At 31.4% G+C, this 26,204-nt stretch overlaps 2 protein-coding genes across 2 annotated transcripts; both read left to right on the top strand.

Annotated features, from left to right (window-relative positions):
- The first annotated feature begins 921 nt into the window (after nucleotides 1-921).
- LOC143052478 (uncharacterized) lies at nucleotides 922-3,518 on the top strand. The gene has a single exon (XM_076225522.1). The coding sequence runs from the start codon at nucleotides 1,586-1,588 to the stop codon at nucleotides 3,392-3,394; it is 1,809 nt and encodes a 602-aa protein (XP_076081637.1). The 5' UTR covers nucleotides 922-1,585; the 3' UTR covers nucleotides 3,395-3,518.
- Nucleotides 3,519-4,798: 1,280 nt separating this feature from the next.
- Nucleotides 4,799-8,204, top strand: LOC143052479 (uncharacterized). The gene is made up of 3 exons (XM_076225524.1): nucleotides 4,799-6,654; nucleotides 6,962-7,183; nucleotides 7,828-8,204. The coding sequence occupies exons 1-3, from the start codon at nucleotides 6,223-6,225 to the stop codon at nucleotides 8,080-8,082; spliced, it is 909 nt and encodes a 302-aa protein (XP_076081639.1). The 5' UTR covers nucleotides 4,799-6,222; the 3' UTR covers nucleotides 8,083-8,204.
- The last annotated feature ends 18,000 nt before the right edge of the window (nucleotides 8,205-26,204 follow it).

Below are 26,204 nucleotides of genomic sequence, written 5' to 3'. Positions count from 1 at the left end.
GATACACCATCAGATATGAATCAAAGCAAAGAGTTAAAAATAAGGGAAGTAATGCAGCTACAGGGAATAATAACCCTGAGATAGAGTTAATACAAGTGTCAGAACCATTTATTATATCAAATGCAGAGATAAGTGTTGCTGGTAATACATGTACAAATATAGAGAACCAAAATGCAAATCTGTCCTCATACAGTGTAGGCAGGCAAACTTGTACTATAGTCAATGATCTTGAAAAGTTGCAAGAGTGTTTCCAACTGTCTGTAAACAAGGGTCCTTCTTATGTGTGTACATCATGTAACCAGACCTGGTTTACAGAGAGTGTTTCTTTAGCAACATCTCTTAAATGTGATAAAAGCCTGTTAAGAAGATGTACCTCAGGGTTGGTATCTGTGGACAATAAAGAATGGGTTTGCAGAACATGTAAAAAATATTTGGATACTGGTAAGGTACCTGAGTGTTCAGTTGGCAATGGTATGAAATTTCCAGATATTCCTACAGAATTGCAAGGTTTAACTGATTTAGAAGAACGGTTAATATCTCCAAGGATTCCTTTTATGGTAATTCGACAGCAGCCAAGGGGAGGGCAGCTATCTCTAAAAGGGAATGTAGTAAATGTTCCTGCTGATATACAAAAAACAGTGAGGTCTCTGCCTCGTATGCTTAATGATGATGAAACTATAAATATTAAGTTCAAGCGCAAAACGTCTTATCAACATTGTGTTGCCCATGAGATGGTTCGACCAAACAAAATAGTAAATGCAGTCAATTATTTAGTAAAAACAGCCCTTTTTAAAAGTGAAGGAATATCATTAAATGAGAACTGGTTAGACAGTCATAATATCATGCCACCTGCAAATGTAGGAAACAATAATGTAGTAGAACATCCCCAAGGGACCCAAATCATAATGAAGATACAAATAATGATTCTGATAGTGATAACTGGACTGAAGAAACTGATCTTGACAGGAGAAATACAGGTAATATGGATACAGTTTTGCAGCCAGTTGATTTCAGGGAATTTGGAAAAACACTAAATTTAGCCCCCGGTGAAGGTAATACACCTTTAGGAATCTACCAAGACATCAATAGTGAGTTTCTGTCATTTCCTACTATATATAGTGGACAATCGCGCATGCCAAACAATAAACGTGTTGTCCCATTACATTACAGTACTATCTCCAAATGGGAACTGAGGCATTATGATAGAAGAGTAGCTTTGTCCATACCAAATATATTCTTCAAATTAAAAAAAATTCAGTTAAAGCTCTTGCAGGATAAAATTCAGTTAGCAATGAGAAAATGTAAATTGCAAGGGAAAAAAATTACTGTTCAGGATGTATTGGCTCCTGGTGCTGCAGACACTTTTGTTCGACATAAGGAAGGGTATCAAATTTTGAGAAATCTAAGGGGTTCTCCTGCTTATTGGTAAGCTGCTAAAAAAGATTTGTTTGCACTTATAAAACAGTTAGGGATACCAGCCTGGTTTTGCTCGCTTTCTGCTGCAGAAACACATTGGCTTAGTTTGTTACAATGTCTAGGTAGACTAGTTGACCATACAGAGTATTCAGAACTGCAAATAAACCAAATGCCCTGGCAAGAAAAGTGTAGGCTAATCAAGTCTGACCCTGTTACCTGTGCCCGTTATTTTGATTATAGAGTCCAAAAGTTCTTTAAAGATATCTTAATGGACGAATTAGTAAAACCACTAGGAGAGGTGACTGATTATTTTTATAGGGTTGAATTCCAGCAACGTGGGTCTCCACACATACACATGGTCCTATGGGTGAAGAATGCTCCTGATATATCAAATGATCAAGATGAAAGGATAGAGCAATTCATAGATGACCACATTACACGTTTAAAGCAGCCAGACCTCATTAATTTATTAGCTTATCAAACACATCGTCATGCTAGAACATGTAGAAAGAAGGGGAAGTCAATTTGCAGATTCAATTTTCCGCAACCTCCTATGTCTAAAACCAGAATATTGCAACCTATGTCTGCAGGAGAGCGTGAAGAGGCAAGTGATTGTGCAAATATATATGGTAAAATTACAAAAAAATTAGATGAATACAAATCTGGTAGTGACATCAGCTATGAAGATTTTCTAATTGAGCTCAAATTAAAAGAGTCTGAGTATATAAAGGCAATACGTTGGTCTATGACCAGACCAAGAGTGTTTCTAAAAAGAGAACTGTCAGAAATTAGGATTAACTCGTACAATCCTGTTATGTTAAAATGTTGGTCTGCTAATATAGATGTACAGTTTATACTAGATGCTTACTCATGTGCTGCATACATAGTATCATATGTATCAAAAGGTCAAAGAGGAATGTCAAATTTAATGTATAGGGCAGTGAAAGAGTGCAGAGAAAATAATTTTAGTATCCAACAAGAAATTCGCTGTGTCAGTAATAAATTCTTGACTCATGTTGAAATAGGAGCACAAGAAGCAGTGTATTTGGTATTACAAATGCCATTGCGTAAATCTTCTCGTAAGGTTATATTCATCAATACCAGTCCACCACAAGAACGGTTGATTCTCCTAAAATCATATTCTGATTTAGAAGATATGTCTAAAAGTTCAACTGATGTAGAAAGTGACAATTGGATAAAGAGATATGAAAGACGACCAAAAGCTCTAGATAAGTGGTGTTTAGCTGATTTTGTCTCGTGGTTTGAAATATCTTATCAAAAGGAAAAATTGAAAAGACAAGTTGTGACTGAAATTGATTTGCCTGAAACCAATGATATAGAAAACGAAGATGACAATCCACATGATCCAAATGAACATGAGCTATCAGAAGCAATCCAATCAAGTACAGAATACAACATGGCCGATGGTGGAATATTGAGAAAAAGACAATTCCAAAAGGTTTTGCGATATGTCAGATACAATGAGAAAAATGATCCTACCAATCATTATCGAGAACTAATTATGTTGTTTCACCATTGGAGAAAGGAAGTAAATGATATACCAACATCTTTACAGGAAGTCTATGCCCTATATAAACACCATGAAAATACGATCAAAGAAACAAGAAATGCATATGAAAGAAATAGGAAAGTCTTGGAAATAGTTGAAATGAATGCAGAAAACAGAGATGATAATGATGAATCTATAGATACGCAGTTCATGCCTGAATGTTTGCACACTGATGAACAAGACATGTATGAGGGTCAGACATTAACTGAACGCTATGGTTGCTTTGATCCGGGAAAACAGCTGACATATGATGTAGGTGCAGATATGGGTGTTACTAGAAAACAAATAGAAGATGATGACTATATGTTAAATAAGATACCAGAGTCCCAGTATAGACAGATTGTTAGCACTTTGAATAATGAGCAGAAAGTGTTTTTTTTATCATATATTGCACTGGTTCAAAATTAAGGCTGACCCCTTGTATAATTTTCTGTCTGGTGGTGCAGGTGTGGGAAAGTCAGTTGTGACAAAAGCTATTTATCAAGCTTTAATTCGCTGTTTAAATGCATATCCAGGTTCAAATCCAGATGAAGTAAAGGTATTGCTATGTGCACCAACAGGAAAAGCTGCCCACAATATCAATGGCAATACTATTCATTCCACATTCTGCATACCTGCTAGTAAAGGATTTCAATACAAACCCCTAGACATGGAGCAATTAAATGTTTATCGCCTTAAATATAAGGAGTTGAAAGTGGTCTTGATAGATGAAATATCTATGGTTGGTTGTAAAATGTTTAATTTCATAAACTGTCGGTTACAAGAAATTATGGGAACCCAAAGAATATTTGGTGGTGTTAGCATTATAGCTATAGGCGACTTGTATCAGTTAAAACCAGTTATGGATAATTGGATATTTTCACCATTTTGTAATGAATATGGGTTTGCCAATTTATGGCAAGATAATTTTACTCTGTATGAACTCCAAACTGTTATGCGTCAACAGGAAGATGGTGAGTTTGCAAATCTGTTAAATCGTTTACGTGAAGGTTTACAGTCTGAATCAGATATCACAGTCTTACAAAGTAGGGTAATAGAATTTGAAAGTGACACAATACAGGAGTACCAACATCTATACACCACTAGAGCAGAGGTTGAACAATTCAATAACAAAATATTTGAGTTGTCAACAACAAAGAATGCATATATAGAAAGCATTGACATAGTAACTGGTGATGTAGACATTACCTTGCACAAAACAATCCTTGAAAAAATACCACAAAATGATCCTTCTAAAACCATGGGTTTGCAAACTATACTAAAATTAGCTGAAAATCTGAATGCAGATATCTGCACAAATATAAGTATAGAAGATGGCTTGACCAATGGAGCTTCATGCTGTATCAAGTTCTTAGATTATCGTGTAGAAGGTTCAAAGCGTTGTAGCATAATATGGGTTCTATTTGACGATGTTAACATAGGAATGCAACAAAGACAAAAATACAGTTATCTTAGAAACACCAATGTTGAACCATCTTGGACACCTGTCTTTGAAATAACCCGTAAATTTAGAGTTGGCTACAACTCAGGCTACCAAATTATCAGACGTCAATTCCCATTACGCTTATCAGCTGCGAAAACAATACACAAATCCCAAGGAAGTACATTGAATAATGTCGTTATCAACTTCAGTAATAGAAAAAATTGCCATATGCACTATGTTGGTCTAAGCCGAGTACGTAGTTTGTCAGGTCTGCATATTTTAAATCTATATGAAGAGAAAATATCAGTTTCCACAGATGTAATGATAGAAATGGACAGACTGAGGTCCACAGCTAACTTATCTCTGGTAATACCCACTCTGTAATATAGTGAAAATATGATTACCATAGTGTTCCACAATATTAGATCCTTGCATCTACATATACACGAATTAAAGAAGGAAAATAACATATTACAAAGTGATGCAATTGGCATTGCTGAAACACGGCTCCACTTAGCAGACCAAGATGGGGATTATGGGCTCCCAAATTTTACAATTTATAGGAACGACTGTGAAGCAAGACCAGGAGCAAGACCATACCATGGATCTGTTGTTTATGGTAGAAATTGTGTCACATTCGAGAAAAAGATAACATACAGACAAATAGAAGTAACATCTGTTATAATATGCAAGAATAACTTCAGGCTAAGAGCATTGTTTATATATAGTCCACCTAAAATTGCAAGTGGCAATAACTTCAAACTTTTATTTTAAAGTCTTGCCTGTACTATCCCCCTTGGAGAAAAAACTGTAATACTTGGTGATTTTAACATAGATTCACAAAAAGATGATGTATTGAAAAAAATATTTTCAAATTTGAATTATACTGAACTGCCTATTCACATAACAACAGACTATCAGAGCAGTCTTGATCGAATATTCACAAACATTGAAAATGATGATTTAAAGTATGGTGCATTAGAATCTTACTACTCTGATCACAAACCTATATACCTGTGCCTGCCTGTTTAGTAAATGATGAATATATATATATAGTAAGATAACAACTATTTAACTGTAATGGCTATGGTTATACCCTGAGGCAAAAGATATCTATATATATATAGGTTACATGTATCTTTACTCAATCATTCAAATAGATCTCCAAAATTAAACACTTAAAAGTACATGTATGAAAGGAATTTGCATTTAACATGTGTTATGTCATCAGCTTCACCAGAATATAACTTATGATATATAAAACCATAACCCCACCTTGAAGTTAAATAGTCGTTCCCTTACTATTATGAGTAAATAAGTTAAACAGCCTGGTATTGTGGCATATGTAAATATAAGTTTTTATTCTGAAAAGTACATAATGTTCATGTTATACAGTATGAAAATGTGTGTTCAAGTACTTGTACAGTCAACTATTAATCGCTAAACACTTGATATTATAAATAACTAAATTATGCATCAAGTTCAGGTCATGAACTATATATATATACTAATCAATACCTCTGCATTCCTGCAGTTAGTATTGACAAGCTAAAAAGTAAGTATAATGCTATACTAGTATACATGTACACATGTAATTGATGTCAATTTGTATCTAACTGAGAGATATCTAAATAACATTCACACTACATCAACATACTCTCGTGATAACTACTTCATTTGTTTATTAATATATCCCTGAAATAATTGAATTCAGTACCAAGCTATATTCTAAATAACCTCTATGTTTAAAAGTCCATATAAGACTTACTAATTATACAAGCTTATATATAATACTTTGCATTTTACTTTCAGAATGAACACAATACAGGCTCTCAAAACAAATGGAAAGAACCAACCCTACCATGTACCACTTAAGGCAACTGTTGTAAAACAAGGCCAAACAAGGAACTACCAGCTAGATGGTAAAAGCAAATCCACCACCAAAATAGGCCTTGCCGATGTTACTGGAGCCATGCTGGCTCTTTGTTATGATGAAGGAAAAGTTACCATGATGAAAGACGGCAACCAAATAATGATGAGAAACTACATTTACAGGGACAATACCATCATTATAACCAGCCAAACAAAGCTATCAAGGACATCAGCAATGGGTAGTATACCTACTGGATACATGAGGACAGCAAGGACCCTGATAGAGGACGTAGATAGTCCAACTATGATGATAAGTGCTGCCAAAACAGCAGGATTAGGCCAGGCTGTTTCTATAATAGCAAAAGTGGTTAAGGTAATAATCATATAGATCACAGAACCAATGTTCATTAAAATAATCATCAATAGAAAAATAACAAACAATAGATAAATCTTTAAAAAAAAACAGAACAAAAGGTTGAACAATATACTTGAAATCATAGTGTAATATTGCATCAATTGATTACATAGATAGTAATGGCAGAGTGATTGTTCACAATAGTCTGATATGCTTGTAAATACTATTAATTATTTTCTTTAAAGCACTATATTAAAACATTGTTTAGATATCAAGTTAATAGCATGTATGTTCAATTGTAAAATGATTAAATATATATTTACAGGAAGAAGCTACTACTCAGAAAACACTATCCAAAACTAAGGAAAAGGTCGATTACAAGGCCATTACCCTTAAAGATGACAGTGGTGAAATCAAACTGTCACTTTGGAGACAGTATGCCAGTCTATCCCTTTCAGTTGGGGAGTTTTACTATATAGCAAATGTGAAAACTCATGTGTTCAACAATGAAATGTCACTGAACAATACATACAACACTAAAATAGAGGTTAGTAATAAACATATATATATATATATATATACATATAAATTGTTACTGTCATCTACTATTGTGGATTATATTTACTGTGGAGTTCTAGGTTCTGCCAAAGTCAACTCATATACAAAACATTTGACAAAGGCATACGAGGTTCTTCATGACAATGAAATCCACAAAAATAATTATTTAACAAATGATAATCAGATCCTACAAAACATTTGTACTAGTCAAAGAGGACAAAGAGATAATAACAGTAGAACAACAATATATAAAAAAGCAATATAAGCAAAAAAAGAGAATGTAACAAACTCCTAAAATAGGTTGGTTAAAACAGAGCACATGTCATCTAACTCATAATTAGATATAAGAAAATGTGGTGTGAGTTGCAATGTGACAACTATACAAGTCACATTTGTCAAATTTAGCCATCAATTACAAGGTCAGCACCTTTAATTTGTAAGGCAAAAACTTCCAAAAATACCGATATTACATGCTACATTGTGTATACCGTAAGACGATATTGATAGTTGCATACTACAACAATCACCAGTTATATGTAAAAGAACCAGTATGTAGTACACAATTAATATAATCCATATAGAAGTCTAAAAACAAATGAAACCAATCATGCTAATAACAACACAATATTTCAGATTAGAGAAGCACCAGTCAGAAGTATTAATGTAATAGTAGATGGATATTACATGGAAGACAATCATATAGTGTTGGTATGTAATATACCAGGAACAGAAGAATACAAAGATTATAAAATCCAAGAAGACTTGATGTCATCCATTGTTGGTGATGGAGAAGAGGTAGACACTGTCCTACCCCCACTACTACCTCTGTCTGTTATGATAGAGGTAAAAGGAAATGACAGTGAAATACTGACAATTAATATATGTTAAATTAGAGAATTTAGTATAACTGCTGTTTGACAGTGTTCTCCTCAGTTATTTTTATTAAGGGCATACGATATAGTTTTCAAACAGTATTTATTTCTTGTCTGATTTAATCAAATATGTAACAATCAAAGAGCTGAAAGCTCTGAAGAAAAATGACGCCACTGTCTCTAATATTGGGATAGTTTTTATGCAAGTCTTGATTTTCACATACCGTAATTTGTTTAACAATGCAACATGTCTCGTAAGCATATAATTGATATTCGTATATGTGTGTGTGTGTGAAGTGAAGGTGCCAACTGGCTGGGTTTTTTTTAAGACAAATGAATAGGTCAAGACTACCTGAATTGTACAAATAAATCCCGTGGAAAGGCTTCTATATTTCTCACTGGTACATAGGCTGAATCCGGGTCCATTCGCGCCCATTCACGTTTGCGCCAACTCATGTTCGCCCCCTTTCACTTTCACACCCTACATGTTCGCAACTAATCTTAATTGGTTTTGTGTTTAATAACTCTGTAAGCAAGTGTTTTCTTATAAGTATAATTGTTGTCATTGTCTAAAAATAAAGTGAGACAGCATTTTTTTTTTGTGTTGAATAAATCTTAATCATGTTTTGGATAGCGTATTGTTAAAGATAATAATAATCCTTTCTAAATAAAGTGGTATTTTGTCAACGTTTTATTTAGCGTTGAATAACTCTTAATCATGTTTTGGTTAGTGTATTGCTATACTTTGTTTCATTGACCTCTTTCATAATGAAGTGAGATTCTGACTATTTTTTTTTTCTGTGTGTTGAATAAATTTTATCATGTTTTGGTTATAATAGTGGATTGCTATATTTTGGTTCCTATATTTTATTGTTTCGTTGTTTCAGATCAAAGGGCTTAAAAACAATTATCTTTTGTGTTTTTCCTTTAAAATCTTCAATGTTTTACTCATACCAAGCTATAAATACATTCAGTATTTATACCAAAGCAATTTAAAACAACAATCATGATTTTCCAATTATTCAACTTGAATTTGAATTAAAATTGGGCGCGAATGAGTAGAGTGCGAACAAACCTTGGGTGTGAACGTGCGAGGTGCGAAAGTGTATTGGGCGCAAACAGACCTGATACCACATAGTCTGAAACCCCTTCTCCCACAAAATATGAAGTAAATTAAAAACAAATTGTTCAGAGAACAATTGAAGTCTTTCCACTAGAAAAGATCTATTTTTATATTGAAATATGAAAAATCAGTTTAAAATGTTAGTTCCTATGGCTTTATGACGTCCTATTAACCTATGACCTTGACCTCAATTTCAAGGTCACAAACCATGGACCTTGAATCAAAATATCCTAGGTCTTTAATATGTTTGGTTAATGAGTACTACCACTTGACGCGTAATTTTAAATGTAAGATGGACAAAAACTCCCTTTTATTGTATGCGCAGCCTTTCAACCAAAATATACAAGTAAGGACATGTCGCAACTAATAATTTATGAAAAATTATTTGTCAAAATGTCATACAGTATTTGAAAAGAAGTGAAAATAAGCCAAAATCAAAATTTATAATATGACCTTGACCTTTGACATTGACCTCATTTTCATTTTTAGTACCAATGACCTCATGAAGACCTTAGGTCTCTATCAGTTATGGTTTACCAGTTGAAAATGCATATCGCTTGAATCAAATGAAAAAGGGGGAATAACTCTCATATTGAGTCCCCATAGAGCTATGGTTCAAACGAATATTCTTATCCTAAATATGTAACGAGCAATTTGGTAAAACAAAATCTTTTACGGTTACGAAGGAGAGGTGGCCACAAGAAAAACAGTGTTTGGGGAGATAACTCTTACAACATAATGTATTTTGTTATAATTACATTTGATATATGTTTCATTATAATACTTTATTCTGATTGGCTAACTGCACATCACATGTTATTCCTCAAGCAATTGCATCACTCAATAAAACTTTTCATTCATGATAACACGTGGTCCCACAATAAAGTGCACAGATGAATTGAATAAAAAAGTTATAAAATTCGTGTTTTCATGATCCTAGCTAAAAAAAGTAATTATAAGTATTGAATGTTTCTTTTTGTAACCTCATAGGGTTGCAAAAGTGTTGACCGTGTGCACATTTTTAGAATGAAGCGCTTACGCTTATGTGCTTCATACAAAAAGTACTTCAGTCAACGCTTTTACACCTCAATGAATTTACAAAAAAAAAGCATTCAATACTTAAATGCAGTTGTAATTTTTTAAAGCAAAAAGAGTTAATACCAACTTTCACTTTTTTTGGATGTTCATGTACATTTTGTATGTATTTATTTTTCTCAACTACATGAATTTTTTGGTGTATTTTTAATGATATATATGAGTAGTCCAAATAATTATTACGTCTGGCAAGGCTTTTTAAATTTTATTCTGGGACACCTTCCTATGACCACAAGGCTATGTTAATTTTTTTCTGGGACGCCTTCTTAGGAAGCCTTCCTACGAACGTCTTAGGAAGGCGTCCCAGAAAAAAATAAAATAGCCTTGTCAGACGTCATTATTATTTGGACTAATACATGAGATATTGGATATTTTTATGCATTATTTAACCAGTTGAGTCTTTTACAGGATTGTTTGTTTAATGCTGTTTAAACATTACTGAAAAAAAAACACCTTAAATTTGCTAATTATTTGGCATGAAAGTTTGATTTATTGAAAGGGACTCATAGTTTTCCATTTAATTTTAATAATTGTCTAATGGTTAAAACAATAGCTTCGTTGTTTACTTTTATACACAACAACATATTCACTTTGGTTTCGTTGTTTACCTAATATTCACTATGTACTTGGTAACAGTTATTAATTAATTGAATAGAAAATATTATAATAAATATTATTGGAAGCCGAATTGACGTCAAATAGGTGCCGATTTGACTAGATGCCAATTTAACCAGGTGCCGACTTGACTTGTACGTTTCAATTCCTCTGCGATCGTTTGCGGTATTTTCTTGAGAAAACCTATTTTCCATCATCAAAGAGAAGAAGAAACTGCTTGAAATGATTCCCGAACGCTTCGTGATTGTTAAAATAAGTTTAATTCACTCAAAAAACAATTTTAAAACTTGCGATGTTTAAACAGGAAGTTTCAAAAGCACGTGTAAAAGAAGAAATTAACCGGTGAGAGTGGAAATCCGTACATAACATATATCACTATAGTACGACTTTTAAAGCAAAACAGTTTTATCCTTTTGTAAAACAGTCTTAAATATACCTATCACATTAATGTTTGAAGGGTCTTAAGCTTATTCAAACCATATAAGTCGGTATGAAACACCAAAACGGAATGATAATAACCGATTACGTTTTGTAGTTTACAAAATTCTGGACTGGTTCCTGTCAAACTACAACACTTTGTTCGACTGTAGTGGAATACAAACAGAAACCAGTTAGTTTGTAAACTGGTTCCTGGCTGATTACTACACAATGCTCATGCATAATGATAACACAAGCACATTCCTCCAGTTTGTATTGAAATTAGTAAATACGAAACCAAGCGCGGTAGGCAGAGAAATCAGGTCGGCAGTTATGGAACAATGACTGCGTCATTTTCCAAAAAATAAATATCATCTTCTGCTGTCTATATATCAATATGACTAAAAATATGCACTATTTGCAATATACAGTTTATAAAATAAGGTCCACATAATCCCCCTGCAAAATGAAACAAAATGTTGTTTTAAAAAATAGGGCTCCATGCACTTGCTATCAAATTAAATTAGTTTAATTGATAAGAATCGGTCGAAAAATGCATCTTTTCCCGATATGTCACAGTTAGACGTCTCTAAAACAACCCCTTACGTTAGAAACATCATACCTACCCTTGTTAGCATCATGGTTAATGTACTATCTTTTTCTTAAAGAACTAAAGAATCCCATCCATATAATAATCTGTAAAGAAAAGTACTTAAGATAGCATCACATTTTAAAATAGAGCATCAAATTTCAATGAAGGTCCTGGGGAGAACACTAGCTTTTTTTCCAACATATATTATAAATATTATCTGCCCATGCAAACTTGGTTGTGATATGACATAGTATACCTTGTATACAAATACATGATTATATGAATGAATATTGTTACTTGGTGCAAATATCTATGGATAATCTGTTAACATAAAGTTATAAATTTTACATAGGTTATGAGTCTATAAAAGGTTATCCTGAAATAAATAAACGATAGCATGACAAGCTTATTTATATTACATATCATACTGATAACTATTATTTATTGCATGTTCAGTCTCAGGCACTCCAAACTAACTTCCAATGATGATGTGGGATGGGATGTGAAAATAATGCAAATATTAAACTTACCAACAGTATTAGATATAAAGATATGTCCAAAGAGTACAATCTTGATAGTAACTTTACTTGATAAGTCAAATATTATTGTTGATTTTATATGTATATATGTTGAAATTTTTATGTAGTTTTTAGAAGATTTTTACTTTGTGATGCATTTTTATGAAGTTTTTAGAAGATATTGTTACTTAGTGATGCATTTTTATGAAGTTTTTAGAAGATATTTTTACTTTGTGATGCATATGTACATCACTATGAAGTCCATTGTTCATGTTGTTACTGAAGATATTTAGAGATATGGATATCTTGCCTATTGCTTTACACACACACAGTTATCATATGTATGTATATGTTGAAATAACTAAAGTTCTAAGAAATTAATTATATTTGGTGCTACATATGTGCATCTATAGGATGCAACATAGATACATAGAGCTTTGCAAGTAATATTTCTAAATGTATGATAAATTATCGTTAACTTTTTATTTATATGTATATATGTTGACATATTTATGTAGTTTTTAGAAGCATATCACAGTGAGATGCATATATGCATCATAATGATGCACTATTGTTACTATAGACACCATGAGATATGACTAGACACTAAACTTTATTTACACACATTTAGTTGTCATGTGTATGTATATGTTGAACTAATCTAAGTTATAAGTCAATCTATTATATTTTGCAACTATAAAATGCTTAAGTATTTTATGAAACATGAAGCTTCAGAAAGACAATCGTTAACTTACATATATCTTGATAAATGTTGAAATTTTTATGTACTTCTTACAACTAATGTGTATATAAGAAGATTATTACCTTATGATCTACAAAACAGTATAATAACAAAAAACAAATATCCATATAAATCTTTCTAACAAAAAAAGACAAGTCATATGTATCGTAAACTATGTATACAAATACAATAATTTTCACTTCCTGGAATATAAATTATTTATAACACAACTTCGTCATATAACTGAAAACATATATTATACAAAACCAAGAGTTACAAAAAGTATCCCAAATAATTATGATATACAGATCTCAAACCCAATACAGTCAATACATATATATCACATATAATAAACACCAATATAAGCAGAACATTAGAATAATATGATTTGAAAAAATAAATTTGGGTCCAGCAAATCAAAATACATATATATGAAAATAAAAGTATTATATATACACTAACATTTGTTGCCAGGTGGAGAGCAACTTCAAAATAAACCCTAATATGTAATACATGTTATATATCTGATTACAATGAATGTTTGGTTCAAATTATACAGACAAATGTTAAAGGACTACAAATATTATCATTTGTATGAACAAATCTAAAATGTTGCCAAGTCAGTACTAAAAAGTATAAGGATAATTGTGCTACTATATCTGTTCCTATACACAGAGTAAATGTAATTTTTATACCCATATACTACACTAGAAATCACTCCAAAAAGTAATTGCTCTGTGAATGCAACTATTATAACTCAAAATACTATTAATTAATATTTTTCTACAAACTCTATCTTTGTTGCCAGGTTGAAAATACCTTAAAAATATAATCAAAATAACAAGAAATCCACAATTAACTTACAAATTATAGTGCAATGTAAATAGTCCTTTTCATGATATCATCTATTTTATACAAAACCATAAAAATAACATATCACTCATAATAAGTAACAGTATTATTATTTAATGTTAATGTTTTTATGAAATACTACTTATCAATTAAGATGTGCAATACAAGATTATATATTTACATGAAGATATACTTTGTTAAAAGAGTAATACAAGATTATATATTTACATGAAGATATACTTTGTTAAAAGTGTAGCTTATATCTACCTCATTGTTAAAATTTACATTGCTATAAATTTGAGATTGTCAGTATGTTGCCATAGTTTACAAATAAATATAATATAACATCTCAATGCAAAATGTATGTTATAATATGGCCACTATATCCATTATCATCCATGCAAAAGTAGAAACTTAGTATAGCCAATATGTAAATCAACAGGTACACAATAAACTATGTGTGAGTCAATTATATCAACCAGTCATACAAATTGATCATAAACACCAAAGTGCACTAAGATTAAATACCAACTACCTAGTTCAAATACTATACCATGACCTGTGTTGCATAAACATTGTATATAGCTCACCATATTCTTATATACTGGGGTATCCAAGGATAACTGGTAAATACCATCATACATAGATGGACAAATACTTAAGTGCAACAGAATATCCTTGCATAGTTCTATAATACCAAATCAACAGTTAATATAAAAGACGAACACAATTATTACTTATCAAAGTTTAGCTGAAAGTATATCCATATATTTTAGAACCAAAGGTAGTTCCAATATAGATCCTTATAAATACAAAGATGTAGTATGATTGCCAATGAAACGACTGTAATTCATGACTACCAGTAACCAACCACGTTTGCAAACTTGAATAAAATGCAGTTCACAAATTGTATTTATTACTTTCCAAAAAATACCACACTATATACTAAAGTATAACAGTATTTGACTATAAATATGTTTACAGAAAGGTACCAACTGGACATAATACACTATATAAAAAAGAATATTTGGTGTGGTATGATTGCCTATGAGACAACTATCCACAAAAAACAAAAATGAGACATTAACAACTATACGTCAGCGTACGCCTTTCAACAATAATCAAAGCCCATACCGCATAGTCAGCTATAAAAGCATGAGTTCATATATAAGTAAGAAAAATCGCCTCCATATAATCTTTAGAATTTAACATAAAAAAAAACTGGTTTACTAACATCTAAGGTAACCATAGAATTGTAATAAAAATACACACAACCTTTAATTAACTGCCTTTACAGCGCCTTCGCGCTTTGATTCTTTTCCCCTTTAGTTCTTTTTCTGTTCTCTGACGGTAAAATCAAATTCCTATTATTTCTGAAAAAATAAAAAAAAATCATTATCATAATAATCATTCTACAAACCTGTCAAAGTGTTTGATAAATTTCTCAGTTTTTTTAAACATAATATGTACAACAATTATTTGAATAAATTGGTGTTTGATTACATAGTAAATAAATTCAGCTATGTGACTTATACTTACACGAAGCGTTGGTTGTTTTCCCTTTTGCAATATAATAAATATTCTGATAGTCTTTGTTTTACATTTTCAGATCTGAAAATAACAGTTATATATTAAATCTTTCTCTTTTTGTGTAGGGGAGGAGGTATATGAAATATGTATTGCTCTAATCTATTAAAAATATATAAAGAAAATGCATGTTTTTTTTATTAAAACTATTCAAAAATATTTATCTCAATATTTATCATACTCACATTTTGACTTGTTTTTCTGTCATTTCGATTTCTTATTTTATCTCAGTAGTAGATCCAAATTTTTGTGATAAGAATCAAAATATTTTTTTTCCTTTTATAATGCTAACCGTATGCCCTATTTACTTCTATTTTTTTCTCTAGAATCTCCTCCCAAAAAACAATTTATCATAATATCAAATGAGTATTTTTTTTTTTAATATATTAAAACTTTCTTTGTTTGATCTTTTCATTTTTTTTTAAATTATTTCTTTTCTTTTTGTACCCTTCTCAACATTGTGCATTTTGTAATATTAAGCTTTTTTTGTTTGTTTGGCCCCTTGTGGTTTTTATATGAATATATAATATATTTTATAAGTTGATCACAATATAAAGATGAATGACCTATCTTATAGGTCATTTAATACTAGGTCACCTTGTTATTACATGTCATTGGGAAAAAACATCTGGACTTACCACTAGTTTATTGAACTTTCTCGACCTTCCCTTTATATTGTATTATGATCTATTTGACTGTTTATTAATTTATCTACATTTTGCTGATATCTAGTGATATTTATGTATCTAACATATGTTCCAAAATTTGACCAAATTTACACCATATATCTTTCAGGAATATACATTTTCAATAGATCATTCAAGGGACCAAAGAAAGCATAACGAATGATGAGTGATGTCCCTTGTTGCTAAGGCTCGTTGAGATAGCACTCCGTTAAAAAAGTGTAATTACTAATGAAATAGAGGTAAGATGGATCCACAACTTGAAGCAATATGTAAGCGTATGAATGCTGATCGTATGAAACGCTTCCTGAGTGTTCTACAAAACGAAGAAAGTAAATCTGACGGAGATGAAATGAATGAACATAATCAAAACAAAGAAAAAATGGCGTCTTTTTCTGAAGTAGTCACTGGTATATCTCAAAACAAACAAACTGAAAACAATCAATCTGAGACACCTCAAAGTAATAATACCGGAAACTTTGTAAAACCCATCTTTCTTAAAAACGAAGATGTACATGGCTCAGTAAAACCCCCAAGAAGTCTTTGGCTCACAAATGTAGAGATATACAATGCCATAGGTACCAAAGTCCCGGCAGAGTGTATTAAAGGTATTCAACGGATCAGAGAAATGTGGCGCCTTTATATGGACAACGAGGAGGACAGACTGTCTTTGTTAGTGACAGGGCTTAACCTGCGTGGCAGGCAGGTGCCTCTGTACTCGCAAAATCCTCGCAATCCTGGTAGGCTTCAAGAAAATACTACTAGTATTCGTATTAAGGTGAAGAATGTCCCTCTGTCCGCTGACGATGGACAAATCCACAGAGCTCTAACTCTACAAGGGTGTGACATTCAAGACCTTTTCCGAGAATATTTGAGAGTCAATGGCGAATTAACAGCTTGCCAGACTGGTGACAGAGTGGTAATCAGCAAGGTACTAGACAAGACTATACCAAGAAATCTGCAGATAGGCAAATACATGGCTAGGGTTTTCCATGCTGGACAACCTGAATTCAACAGAAGCATCAATTATGAAAACAATGTAAAAACTTGTCATAAATGCTTGCAGCCTGGTCACTTGATATATGAATGTCCAAATGACTGGGTTTGTAGAACTTGCCAAGAAAGTGGGCATAAAATGATGGACTGCCCAACTGACCTTCAAAGTGAACATAAAAATGATGACAACTCAGAGGTTGATGATAATGAAAGTGCAGATGTAAATCTACAGTCCAATGAAACTCAGACAAAAGAACAAATGTCTGAAATAACTGACAAAACATCTAACGCATCACAACCTAAACCATCACAAAATAGTAAGGGGTCTAGCAAACACAGTGATATAAGAACAGGTTCAACAAAAAATGTGCAAATATCAAATGTCAGTAACTCAGCAAATGATAAATCACAACAATCAATTGATAAATTTGTGAGAACTCCAAAAAATGCAAGAAGAACCACAGCAAGAAATCATACCCCACCAACACCTACTGATAACATTGCACCTAAGAAATCAAAAGGATAGACTATTTTATCATTTTATAGTCAAAACAACTGTTGTAACATATTTCAAAATATTGTATTTTAATGATTTACCACTGAAATGTACATTTAAAAAAAAATTGTACTATAATGAACTAAACATATATTTTTATATTATTTAGAAAAAACAAAAACAAAAAATTATATAAATGGAAAAAAAAGCAAGCTGAAATACAGAGTTTAATCGAAGTAAAGATGAAATATTTAAAAATGTTGGAATGTTATTAAACAAGATATGGTATGAAAAAGTTAATATGGTGTTGAAAATGCTATTAATAAGACTAAAGTTATGCATTACTATACAAATGTTTGTATTTTAAAGATGACAATTGAAAATATTAGAATCAAAGTTATGGTGTTACATAGATTATTTAACAGGTCAAAAGATAATATATATTTTCAGAATCATGATCAATCAGATTTTGCATAATCATTTGTTTAAGTATTATCATTGTATAGAAAAAAAGGTCAACCAGCTGTTTTAAAAAAACTGGGTTTTTCCTATGCTATATTTAGAAACATTAAATCAGTGTGAAAATCTATCGGCTAACAGAAGTTAAACATTGACCAAAAAAAATAGTTTATATTATACATTTTTTGTTGCTTTATAAATTTCAATCAAATATATTTAGCTGTTAGTACTGCACCAATATTATCATGGACATGGGTATGCAGTACTATCATTTTGTTATCCGCCAAATGTATATTGATTAAATTTGAAACGTTCGTATCTGAAATGGAAATGATTATGTACAACATTTATGGTTTTATAGCACGAAGATCAACATGTGAAGTTGAGATTTTATACAATTACTATAAGATAGTAGATGAGAAGGTAATCAAATTATATTATAAACAGAGGATTACATGTACAATGTCTAGGATGTTATATATCAAGCAATTTTGTGCTTACTTGCAATACTGGGTTTTCCAAAAGCTATTTTTAGAAATATGTTATAGCAAAAAAAATCGTAAAACTACCTTTAAACAAGAACAAGGTAGATTACAAATTGTCATTTTCAAAACCTGTAACAGTATGTATGTGAAACAGTTATTTCTTACAATGTATTTGTATAATGTTATTGTGCGTAAATATGATTTAAATATGCATGTACATCATAAAGGCGATACTTTTTGCGATACTTTTTGGGACTTAATATTAGTTGATAACAAACACAAACCTTTTGTTGCAAGTGATAACAAAGTAATTCGTAAACAAACATATAAAAACAATCTTGGGTATATATCCAAAATTACTTACCTTATCAGAAATGTGTTCATCTTCAGAAAACATCTGTTTCAGAATTGTAAAAGTAATCCAAAAAATCATATACGTATGAATTCTAAAACAGTATTTAAATCCATTCTAAGTTCAGGCTTATCTATAGTATGCCACATTTGCAAAAGTACTTTTCAATTGCAAAATACTCAATTCATATGTTTAAAAAGTCTAACTCGCACATTATTTTTATTTCACTTAGTTTTTAGTGTACTGCAACATAATCCATTTAAACCGATAGAGGTAGAATTATTTGTCCAAATTGAATGCTTTTTTAATATACACATTGTAACAGGTGATGAAACAAATGTGTACCTGGGTACGTCCGTACTTCACGGGTTAATAATTGACACGAGATTAAACATGTTAAATGAGGTCGCAAATTTTTACCTGTTGTCAATTGAAAGTTTGTACTTTATGTTAGAATAGATCGTGTAGATAGGTCAACGAAATTAAATAACCTTTTAATTAATCATTACAATGACAAATATCAATTTATGTACACTTAATGTTAATGGTATACAAAATAAAGAAAAAGGATTAAGAGTTATAGATTGGGTTAAACGTAATAAGTGTTCCATTGCCCTTTTACAAGAAACACATCTCAATGAAGAAACTAGGGCTAGTCTAGAAAAAGACACTGATTTTATTTTTCACTGCAGTCATGGAACTACGGCAAGTAGGGGGGTAGCAATAGGTATCAACAAATATGCAGACATTGAGGTAATTAATAAATTCTGCGATAACGACGGAAGACTTATTTTATTAAATGTAAAAATGGACAATGTAATATTGTCTTTAGTTTGTCTTTACGCGCCAAATTATAGAACAGATAGAAATTCTTTCTTTAAAAATGTGAACAATTTTATAAAAGAAAATTCTATAGGCATTACTCTGGTTGCCGGCGATTTCAATGAAGCGTTGAAGACTTTAGATAGGAAAAGCTTAAATAAAAATACGAAATTTTCTGAGCCTGTTAATAGTTTAAAAGTTCTAATGAAAAATCATAATTTTATAGATATTTGGCGTATTTTACATAAAAGCACACAACAGTTTACACGGAGAAGAAAGGATAAGACACAAGCTAGTAGGATAGATTTAATTTTAATTGCAAAAGAATTTCAGTCTCTCGTTGAATATTGTAAAATTAAACCGGCACTGATTAAAGTGATTGACCATCAAGGGATAGTTTTAAACTTTAAGACAGGGGCTTCAGAAAGAGGGAATGGATACTGGAAACTAAATAATTCTATTTTAAAGGATATTGAATATAAAAAAACAATCAACATAATAATAAATCAGTTCGAAAATCGTATAATCAATAATGACAGTAGCGATATCCGTCTATTATGGGACAATCTAAAAGTTGAAATAAGAGACGAATCTATTCTATACTGTAAAAGAAAATCGAAATTATCAAGGGAGACAACAAGAAAATTAGAAAGCGAATTAGAACACTTAACGACAATCAGAGATGAACAATTAAACGAAGATGAAACACTTACAAATAATATAAAACAATTAGAAGTACAATTAGACACAATTTATGAATATAAAGCAAAGGGGGCTCAAATTAGATCAAGGGAGAAATGGATAGAGCTAGGGGAAAAGAATAATTCTTATTTTCTGGGATTAGAAAAACAGCGACAGGTAAAAAAATCTATTAACAAACTCAAAAATGAAAATAACGAGGTAACAACAAATCAAGAACAAATTTTAAAAAGGATTAAAAACTATTATAAAATATTATATACAACCACGGCCCCAGATAAAGATCTACTGCATAAATATGTAGGTGATACTGTTATGGAAAGGGAGATAAATGTAAATGACTTTAAAATTTGTGATGGGGAGGTTACTATAGATGAATGTACTAAAGCTATTAACACGATGAAGTTAAATAAATCACCGGGTCTAGATGGTTTAACATTAGAATTTTATGAAACGTTCTGGGAAAAATTAAAAACAGTGTTAGTAAAAGTTCTAAATAAGGGACATGAGGAAAAACTTCTTTCATATACACAACGAACGGGTGTTCTTACTTTATTATTCAAGAAAAATGATCCATTATCTTTGGACAATTATCGTCCAATATCATTATTAAATGTAGATTTGAAAATACTATCTCATGTTTTAGCACAGAGACTAAAAAAACTTCTTCCTAAATTAATTAATGAAGATCAAACTGGATATGTAAAAAATCGATTTATTGGATTTAATTTACGGCAAATCCAAGATATAATGGACTATGCAGAATCAAACGGAATAGATGGGGCTATAATATTTGTTGATTTTACAAAAGCTTTTGATTCTTTGGAATGGGAATTTATGTTAGGTGTTCTAAAACATTTTGGTTTTAATGAATCATTCATATCATGGGTGGAAACATTATATAAGGGAATACAGACGTGTGTAATAAATAATGGATGGGTATCCGAAATTTTTGAAAACTCCCTTTATCGGCTTTACTTTTTGTTTTATCGGTCGAAATTATGGCCGAGCGATTGAGGCAAACCTCAGACATTAAAGGTTTTAGTATTACTATAGATAATAAAACACATAGCATCAAAATATCACAATTAGCTGATGATACAACTCTGTTTTGTAGTTCAAAATCAGATATATCTAAAGCTATGAATATAATTGAAACATTTGGCTCTTTCTCAGGGTTGAAGCTAAACCGTAATAAAACAGAAGGAATTTGGATTGGGGCGCTTAAAAACAGCGTAGATAAGATTGAGGGCATACGCTGGACAGACAAACCTGTCAAAGCTTTAGGCATTATTTTGGTCACGATAAACTTCAATGTGAAAAGTTAAATTGGGAACCTAAAATAGATAACATGAAATCATTAATTAAAACATGGGAAAAAAGAAAATTAACAATGGTTGGGAAAATATTGATCATAAAATCTTTAATATTACCAAAATTTACATTTTTGGCTACTTCGTGCAAAGTTCCAGATATTTACTTGAAAGAAATTGAAAGCTGCTGTTTCAAATATATTTGGGAAGGAAAAAATGACAAAGTAAAAAGAAACACACTTATTGGCGAATACCAAAAAGGGGGGTTAAGAATGATCGATTTTGACAGTTATTTTACAGCACTGAAAGCCTCATGAGTCTCTAAATTAACAACAACCAATATGCCGAACTGGAAGATTATTCCTACTAAATATTTTAACAATCTTGGTAAAAACTTTCTTGTTTTTAACATGAATTTAGAAAATATTAAATCAATAGATGGACTTGCAAAAATACCCGATTTTTATTTACAAGTAATTTCAAGTTGGGTTAACACAGGAGGAGGTTTATCAACATTTTCTAATCACTTTTCGAATATTAGAAAACAGATTAGGGGAAATAAATATATTAAATGTCGCAACAAATGCTTGTTTTTCCCGAGCTGGGTTAAAAGTGGATTGGTTTATATTAATGACATATTCGATCGTGAAGGAAATTTATCCGAAAGTTTTATTTTAAAAAAATTAATTAATAAAACAAACTGGATTGCAGAGTTTAAGATGTTAAAATCCTGCATCCCAAAAGAATGGATGCAAGTTTAAAAAAAAAGAAAACTCCGTTAAGAGTATAATCAATATATGTAAGGTCAAATTAAGATGGCAAAATAAACAAATTGAAACAAAAGATATCAACAATAAAATACTCTATAAAACTTTAGTAGATAAAAAATATATAAAGCCAATCGGTATCAACATTTGGACAAGATATTTAAAATTAGAATACATACCACAGATGTCATTTGTATACGATTTTATATTTAAAATTTTAAAGGAAAATAAGTTAAAAATTTTCAGATGGAAACTGCTTCAATATATTATTCCTACAAAGCAGCTACTATTAAAGTGGAAAATATCTGAGAACGATAAATGCAATTTTTGTAAAACAAAAGAAGAAGATTATTTGCATTTCTTTATTACATGTTCATTTTTGAAAGATTTTTGGGAGAAAGTACATTATCTTCTAGCAAAAATGAATTTTCAAAACAAGATATTAGCAAAACATATAGTATTTGGATACAAAATGTCAGATCAAGGGTATAACGGTTTTAATTATTTCTTGACAATTATAGGTTTTTGTATTTACAAGTCGTACTATGTATCCGAGCAAAAACTGAAATTTTTAGATGTGTATGCTATGTTTATAAAGGATTTACGAAGGTTCATGAATGAGAACAAAACAGTATCTCAAAATGTATTTTTCATAAAGTTAAAAAGATTGATATAATTGATGGGAATAAAAAATAATGTTTTATTATATTTTATTATATTCTGTGTATTTTCCTGGATACTCAGAAAGTATTTCACAGGGATACTTTATTGAAGCTTGGACAATGAAGTAAACATGTAACAAGCAATTTGAAGAATAAAGAATATTTATTTGTTGGAAGAAAAAAAAGAGATATACACATTGACACCTTGTGTAATACATGGACACCTAACAGTATTGTGAAATACACATGGACACCTGGTGTAATACTTACAGTATTGCGAAATACACATGGACACCTTGCGTAATACATGGACACTACAGTATTGTGAAATACATACGGACAACATTATTTCGAAATACATGGACCCCCAAGTGACCCCTTATGTAGTAACGTTAACTACCAACTAGAACAACTACAATCATTGCGAACTTGTACCACTGCAGACTCACCATAAAAAAATATACATTTATATATTCATTGCTATTGAAACCTTGATAACATATAAATTATTTGCCTTAATAATTAATTCATTAGATAAACATTAATGTACAATATATGAATGTTTAATGCCACATCAGAGGCGGATTTAGAGGGTTTTTCAGTGGCCTCCCCTTCTATTTTTGAGAAACAATTTGGTTGATTATATAGGGAATCACTGAAGCATGACTGGAGCAGGTTCCCTGTTAGGCAGGCAGTGGGCCCCCACTTATGAAAATTTCTGGATCCGCCACTGCACATAATTACGTTTGCCTGGTTTTTGGTCAACTGCCTTCAGCGCTTTGATTCTTTTTTTTTATTATTCTACTTTAATTGCATTTAAACATGTTTATTTACAAAACTTAAGATCAACTCTGCCACCCCTTTAACTCAACATGTAATATTCCGCTATAATAGCGAATTATAAAACTGTTTAAACGGAGGGGGAAAAAAACAGAGGTCGAAATAAATGCTAATTTTTCAGAATCTTTAATTGACTTTCAAGATATAAATTATTAAGTAACTATTAAAATATGGATGTAATATCAGACCTTTCCACAAGTATTGAACTTACTATTGATGTGACAGATCAAGTTAAAACAAACATAGATATGTTTAGAACCCATGTAGACATACACAAATGTGTGATAACTTCATGTAGCTACTGTCCAGATTCACTACCAGATGAAGCTAAAAGAATTACCAAGTTTTATAATAGAAATGTTCGGAAGTTTTAATCCATCATTCATGAAATAAAAGGTGAAATTGTGCCACTGCAAGGATATTAGAAAATGAAGTAGTTCTCCCTCAAATGGTGAACATTATCTATATTTGTGGAATTTTTTTAAACCAACATGTTGATCCGTGCCATTACTAACTTAATGAAATGAAAACGGAAGCAGATACACTCATTCGCTCTAGACGATTTGAAATAATTCACTTTTATAACTGTATTATTCAACAAATTGGACTGTTGAATAATGTCTTAGACTAGTTTCAGCAGAGTCTGAACTTTATTTTGTAAAGAGTTCTATGTAGAGAGTGCAATCTTGAAGATTTAAGCGAGGAGTGACTTATCTTATACACAAATGAAAGTACACTGTCAATTTATATTTTTCAATGCAATACAAACAAGTTTTAATAAAATAATTACGATTTTTTTTATTAATTTTTGTTTGAATCACTCAATAGGCGGAAAGTTACTGTCTTTTGGAGACTTCAATGAAAAGCTCTTTTTTTTAAATCCCATGTTGTTTCATTTATGTGAGGTTGTATTTGTGTTTGATGGTGGGGTTTGACTCCCCCTTCCCCGACCAAAATGAAAGAAACATGTGCAGATATAAGCTTAAGGGGGTAGGTGACCGTCCGATTTCGGCGGGAATCATAAAAGTCGAAAACCTAATCATTTTCTTCATCGTCATCATTAAAATGGCAAGCAACGTAGTTTTCCAGCAGACCGTAAACAAAAGTGGGGAAACAGAATTCAGAGTGAAATTTGGGAGGAATAAATCCTTAGTGTTTAGGAAACATGAACAGTTTTACTATTTAGATCTATACGATAACAAGTTCGGGAAGGCCCGTTTTAATGGGATATGTCTAGGACTTGATGAACTAGATTTCATTTTATCAATCCGAAGAGATCTTGATTCCCTGAGCAGTGTCTTCCCTGCAGGAAAAGCAGCCGAGGTAAGTTATTAATTTGTTTAACTTCTAAACTTTTCTCCGTTCAATTGAAATTTTACGACCCTTTTTAATCTTTAAAGAACCTTTTGCTTTCTTTTTTTTTTTAATTAGGAGTCTTCACATAGAATTCAGCAGCAGGAAGCATCCAGTAGGGTGACAACTCATCAACCTCCAAGTACATTTGCCTACCCTTTTCCACCAGCACCACTTCAGCCTCAAGCAGTTGCTTATAAACAATCAGCAGCTTTTATACACCCTAGCCTGAATGCTTTCAGACAACCACCGCCAAGTCCTCCAGCAGGTTCATGTCAACAGATTTATGAATGTGAAGAGGTTGTCCCTACGAGAAATTATCATCAGAAACGAGGATTTATTCATAGCACTGACTACATTCAACAAAACGTTTACCCCTGCTGTGAAAGATACAGAAGATCAAATAAAAAAAATGAGATATGAAACTATATCTCCCGCGCCATACACTGATGAAGCTCTTCCAGAAAATATTCTGAATGATTTAATCCTCTTTCATCAAATGAATTGAAATAAATTTCAATGCCTTTGTGTTGACAAAAAAATATCAATGATAGTGTCTTGTTTATTTGAAAACCCGTAATTCGATTTTCCCTCCTCCCTATACATAAATAACACTCATCGTATTTGGTGTAATTGTTTTAGGATTTTTTTATATTCTCAGTGCTCCTTA

This window comes from Mytilus galloprovincialis, chromosome 11 (genome assembly GCF_965363235.1).
Source record: "Mytilus galloprovincialis chromosome 11, xbMytGall1.hap1.1, whole genome shotgun sequence".
NCBI classification, from domain to species: Eukaryota; Metazoa; Mollusca; class Bivalvia; order Mytilida; family Mytilidae; genus Mytilus; species Mytilus galloprovincialis.
Note: the sequence above shows the minus strand (reverse complement) of the source record. Positions and strands in the feature narration are given on the sequence as shown.